At 37.1% G+C, this 6,000-nt stretch overlaps 1 protein-coding gene across 3 annotated transcripts in view; it reads right to left on the reverse strand.

Annotated features, from left to right (window-relative positions):
* Nucleotides 1–6,000, reverse strand: part of usp6nl (USP6 N-terminal like) — a 30,830-nt gene that overhangs the window by 3,919 nt on the left and 20,911 nt on the right. For all 3 annotated transcript variants that reach the window (XM_058623862.1, XM_058623863.1, XM_058623864.1), the window contains 12 exons: nucleotides 5,305–5,378; nucleotides 4,579–4,658; nucleotides 3,553–3,592; nucleotides 3,189–3,269; nucleotides 2,614–2,721; nucleotides 2,291–2,400; nucleotides 2,087–2,135; nucleotides 1,498–1,618; nucleotides 1,301–1,395; nucleotides 1,132–1,197; nucleotides 342–441; nucleotides 98–250 (listed from right to left, as the gene is read on the reverse strand). In XM_058623862.1, the coding sequence (XP_058479845.1) occupies nucleotides 98–250; nucleotides 342–441; nucleotides 1,132–1,197; nucleotides 1,301–1,395; nucleotides 1,498–1,618; nucleotides 2,087–2,135; nucleotides 2,291–2,400; nucleotides 2,614–2,721; nucleotides 3,189–3,269; nucleotides 3,553–3,592; nucleotides 4,579–4,658; nucleotides 5,305–5,378 (1,077 nt within the window). The remainder of the gene's footprint in view (nucleotides 1–97; nucleotides 251–341; nucleotides 442–1,131; nucleotides 1,198–1,300; nucleotides 1,396–1,497; nucleotides 1,619–2,086; nucleotides 2,136–2,290; nucleotides 2,401–2,613; nucleotides 2,722–3,188; nucleotides 3,270–3,552; nucleotides 3,593–4,578; nucleotides 4,659–5,304; nucleotides 5,379–6,000) is intronic.

The following is a 6,000-nucleotide window of genomic DNA, read 5'->3' on the forward strand; positions in this document are numbered from 1 at the left end:
TGCGTGTGCGTGTGCGTGTATCACCTGGAGCAGGCAGCTCCAGCTTGTGTGTGTGTGTGTGTGTGTGTGTGTGTGCGTGTGCGTGTGCGTGTATCACCTGGAGCAGGCAGCTCCAGCTTGCTCCTCCTCAGCTCGCTCACAGACGCCTGCAGCTGCTCGATCACCACGTCGTCCTCCAGGAAGAAGTTTTTGGACAAAGTGACCTGAAGAAAGTCCACCAGCTCCTCCATGGACAACTTCATCAGGTGTTCTACACACACACACACACACACACACACACACAGGTTACAGATATGTGTGTGTGTGCGTGCGTGTGTGTGTGTGTGAGCTGTGGCTCTTACTGCGGTGCAGTTTGAGGACGGTGTAACTCATGGCAGAAAGAATTCTTTCTCCTTCCAGGATGTAAATGTCCCAGATCCTCAGAGTGAGAGTGAACGGAGTCTAAACACAAACACACACACAAACCAACAAACAAACAAACACACAAACTTCAGCTGCAAAACATTTATGTTGACGTCAACTCCCATCAAACATCTTTGACAGTGAACTACGGTGGCTCACAGACCATAAACTATAACTTTGTCCACTTTAACACATGATCTGCTGTTGTGTAGTTTTTGTGCAGTTGTCGTTGTGCAGTTGTTGTTGTGTAGTTGTGTAATTGTTGTGTAGTTGTTGTGTAATTGTTGTGTAGTCGTCGTGTAATTGTTGTGTAGTTGTTGCGTAGTCGTCGTTGTGTAATTGTTGTGTAGTCATCGTTGTGTAGTTGTTGCGTAGTCGTCGTTGTGTAGATGTAAATGTGTAGTCATTGTGTAATTGTTGTGTAGTTGTAGTTGTGTAATTGTTGTGTAGTGGTGTAGTTGTCATTGTGTAATTGTTGTGTAATTGTTGTGTAGTTTTTGTGTAGTTGTGTAATTGTTGTGTAGTTGTCGTTGTGTAATTGTTGTGTAGTTGTCATTGTGTAGTTGTGTAGTTTTTGTGTAGTTGTGTAATGTTGTGTAGTTGTTATTGTGTAGTTTTTGTGTAGTTGTTGTGTAATTGTTGTGTAGTTGTGGTGTAGTTGTTGTTGTGTAATTGTTGTTATTGTGTAGTTTTTGTGTAATTGTTGTTGTGTAGTTGTGGTGAACTCACTCTGTCGAGGAAACACTGGAAAAACCACTTCATGGTGTAAAGACTGGTGAAAACTTCCTGTTTGTCCTGAAAACAAATTGAATGAGTGAAACACATGTTTTAGTTTATGTTTGTGTGTTTGTGTGTGTGTTTGTTTGTGTGTTTGTGTGTTTGTGTGTTTGTTTCTGACCAGGTGTTGTTTGAGTTTGGGCATCATCTTCTTCAGGATCCGGTCGTGATGATCCTGGAAACGAATCAACTTTGGAAAACCAGGAACGAAAAAACCTGAAGACGAAGAAAAGAAAAGAAGAAGAAGAAGTGTGTTACCGTGTGTGTTACCGTGTGTGTCACTGTGTGTGTGTGTGTCACTGTGTGTGTGTGTGTTACCGTGCATGGCGTGCTTGTGTCCTGACAGCAGTTTCACTAAAGCCCAGAAAGCGTCTTCTTCGTTCATGTAGATGAGCAGCAGAGCTGTGATCTGACTCATTCCCTGACAATAACCGACCTCCTACACAAGATTACACACAATTACTACACATGTATAACAATTATAACACATTTATAACAATTACCACACATGTATAACAATTATAACACATTTATAACAATTATAACACATGTATAACAATTATAACACATTTATAACAATTATAACACATGTATAACAATTATAACACATGTATAACAATTATAACACATGTATAACAATTATAACACATGTATAACAATTATAACACATTTATAACAATTATAACACAATTACTAAACATTTATAATAATTATAACACAATTACCACACATGTATAACAATTATAACACATTTATAACAATTATAACACAATTACTAAACATTTATAATAATTATAACACAATTACTACACATTTATCACAATTATTACACAATAATAACAATTAAAACACATGTGAATATTAATCAACACAGTAATGAGACAGTAACGTGTGCAGGTTTCCTCACCGTGTTGTAGATGGAGTAAGCAGTGAGGACGTGGAACAGAGCCTGCTGTCTGACAGACAAACAAACAAACAAACAAACAAACAAACAAACAAACAAACAAACAAACTTTCACATCAAACTTTCATCAGAAGAAAAAGGTGAAAAACACATCCATTTATTTCTTTGCCTATAGGGGGCAGTAGAAGTGCTGCCGATTGAACTCACTTGACATCGTAGCGATGCATGAACATGATGTGATCTCTGTAGGTTCTGTTCACGTCCAGGTCGATCTGTCGCACGTCCGGAGAGATTCCTCTGGCTCGGGATTTTAATTTCTGCGTCAACAACAACAACGAAACTTTAAGATACTTGACATGAAGATATTAAACATTTTTATAAGAAACACAAACGGCAGTTTATCATCAAGCACGAACAAAAACTTTCGATTCAATAAGACATTATTTTCTCATCTCTTTGTTTTTCTGAAACTAAAACTGATGATTTTATTTAAGACAAACTTTTGAATCAAAACTAAACATTTTTTTTACCTCGTAAAAATCTTTCTTCTCCTCTTTGATTTTTGGAATATCCAACAACAAACTCCAGACTTCTCCTCGCAGCTGCAGAGGAATCCCTTTGTACACTCGCCGAGCCAACTGCACACACACACACACACACACACACACACACGCACACGCACACGCACACACACACACACACACACACACGCACACACACACACACACACAGAGTCACATGACCTCGCCTCTTCACTGCACACAGGAAGTAGATCGTCTCACATTCAGCTCATTCAGTAGAGTTTGTTTCTGTGTTTCGTTTTAAAGAAATTATTGATTTGTTTTTTAAAATCATCGTTTTCCAGACTAAAAAATATATAAAGAAGAAAAAGAGATGATTCACAAATCTAAAAAATAAATTAAATAAAAATAAATAATAAAACATTATTATTTAAAGTTCAAGTTGTGATTTAATCCAATTTAAAAAATAATAATAATATTCTGTAGATTTTTTTTAATGACGCAGAATAAAATGTCTCCTTGTTTTTTCGTTGTTGTCCACAGGGGGGCAGTCACGCCCCTCACTCACTCACTCACTCACTCACCTTCTCACTGTTCTTGTATTTGTCCCAACTCTTCAACATCTTCAGCCATTTCCCCGTTCTCTCCACCTCCACGTGTTTTTGCTGCAGCGCGGAGGAAAAGAAGAAGAAGAAAGAAAATGAAAAACAAACATTTAAACTTTCATGTAATTTACAGAGGAATATTTCAATCTCAGATTTAGAACATTAAGGTTTATAATAAAAAAAAACAACACTTTCCAGTCAGTCTGTGTTCAGTGAACGTTTGTATTCTATGATAAAAATAATGTATAAATTAATATTAAACACAACGCTTAAAGGGCCACTGCACCCAAAAAATAACCTAGAAGTTCAAACCAATTTTTTATTATGATTTAAAAACGCTCACCTTCTCCTCCACCGAGTCGTACGATGGAAGTTCATTTTCACTGAGAAGAAAAAAGACGAGATAAACTTGTTTATTTTTAAAATAATCCTCGCGTTTGTGAACAAATAAAAAAAGCTTTTCACATTATTTTCATTCAAAGAAACAGGAAATAACTGTTCATGTGTTTAAACTTTGATATTTAACCAAACATAAATGAAACTTGTGTTATTTCATCAAATCTTTCAACACAGAAATTAAACTAATGTTCTAATCTAATCTTTCATCTATTTCTTTTTCATGGTAATCTCAAGAGTTTCCTTGTCCTGCTTATGACATGATACCTGAACATGTGTGTGTGTGTGTCTGTGTAGAAGCTAAAATATAACTATTATTGTTTGTCATCATCAACTTTCACATTTACTATTTTACAAAAGAAAAAACAGGAAAAAGACTCACTTTATTATTTCTTGATTAAAAGATTGACTCATTTAATGTGGGACAAAATCTGAATATATAATGTTTTTACAGCAGTTTTTTGGGAAGGTGACGTTTTCTGCCTCTAGGAACCAATCAGACAGTTTTTCAAAAAATCTGATACTGCAAAAAAAATATCAATGCATCAAAATAATCATTGAGCCATCCCAGGGTTGAATAATAACTATTATCAAATTCTCCTTGAAATGTATTTTATGGAAATTATTGTAGTTTTTTTCAATATTTTGTGAAAAGATAATGTCCTTTAAAGGGTTAAAATTCCAAAAACATTAGTAAAATGTGATATGTATATTTCAGGCTGAAGTAGCTTGAAAAGACTGACTCATTTAAAGTGGAAAAATATGAATATACAATGTTTTTGGGAAGGGGACGTTTTCTGCCGCTAGGAACAAATCAGTAAGTTTTTTTAACAGGAGTGAGTTTAAGAGTTTGAAAGTTTGAAAGTTTAAAAGCGCCGCAGCTTCTCGACTAAAACCACAAACACACTCTGCCTCCGTCCGTCCTGCTGCTGCTGTTTCTGTTCAGTGTAAGTAAAGAGGAGTTTGTTCTTACTGAACGAAGCCGAAGCGGTCGACGACCTTGTACAGGTGGAAGTTTGTGTCCTCCCACGGTTCCACTGTCGCCTCTTTACCCTGAAGACAAAAAACACAAAGAAGATTACATTAAGACTTAACCTGTGACCTGACAACAGCTTTTATTGTTTCAAGCACTTTTATATTCAATGTGGAGACAGAAAATGGCAACTCAGATCATCGGAAGCAGAAGCAGAGCAGACGCTGAAGGTCGTGTGTGTGGTTTCACAGGTCGCCATGACGACCACATGTGGAAGGATTTTAGATTTTCACTCAGCAAAAACAAAACACGTTAAATCCATAAAGTGTGTGAGTCAGTGTGTAATAATAATAATAAAAGGAAAAATACACGTTTGAGAACAATGAAGTCTATATTTAAATCTGGAAAAATAAGAATTTTCTTACAAGAAATTCACCGAAATAAAAGTCACAGATTATTAAAAATCTTTGCAGTTTCCACAAAAATCTGTGATTTTTTTATCTGTGAAAATCAACACTGACAAAAGACCAAGACATTTGCATTTCAATGACACACACACACACACACACACACACACACACACTCATGGTCTCTTGAGTCTTAATGAAGCAGCTCGATGATGCAGACTGAACTAAATTATAAAGACTCATTGGCAAATGACGAGCTGGACACACTGACACACACACACACACACAATACTTATATAATATATAATGAAAGACGTACTTTGTCATATTTGGCGACGATCTCCGCTCGCTCCTTGTCAAGTTTCAGCGCCGCATCCTGCTCAGTATCAGACGCTGAAACATGAAGCACAGAGAGAAGAAGAACGAGTGTTTAATGAGAGATGTTCATGAATCAGATCCAGTTTCCTCTCCCACACTCTCCCACACTCTCCCACACTCTCCCACACCAAACCCCATGGAGAAAAATCAGGGATTTTAGAAGGCAGGGACACAGGAGCTGCTGGTCCTCTGCTGCCTCGTGTGGTCACTGTGTGTCACTGACGTTAATCCAAATGTAGGACTTTAGAAGTCGAATTGGCAAAATAAGACATTTGAACTCAGTGATGGAGGCAGCAGTGGATCAACACCTCCTGTGTGTGTGTGTGTGTGTGTGTGTGTGTGTGTGTGTGTGTCACTGGTTTTCTCTCTGGACTTTGGTGTGTGAGAATGAGTGGTTTACAGTAAACGTCTGTCTCACAGTGAGATACAGACGTGATCATGTGACACAGATGTTATTGTTCAGTGTCACGTGACGACAGAACGTCCACAATGATGAAACCTTGTGATTGTGTGTGTTAGCGCCCCCTACAGTTTCTTTCTTTGCTCTTATTTCAATAATAGAACCTTTTATTTGTAATATTTGGCTCAATGGGAGCTATTATTTGAAGAAAATGGTGTTAAAAAGTTTGTTATAAAT

Source organism: Solea solea, chromosome 3 (genome assembly GCF_958295425.1).
Source record: "Solea solea chromosome 3, fSolSol10.1, whole genome shotgun sequence".
Taxonomy (NCBI): Eukaryota; Metazoa; Chordata; class Actinopteri; order Pleuronectiformes; family Soleidae; genus Solea; species Solea solea.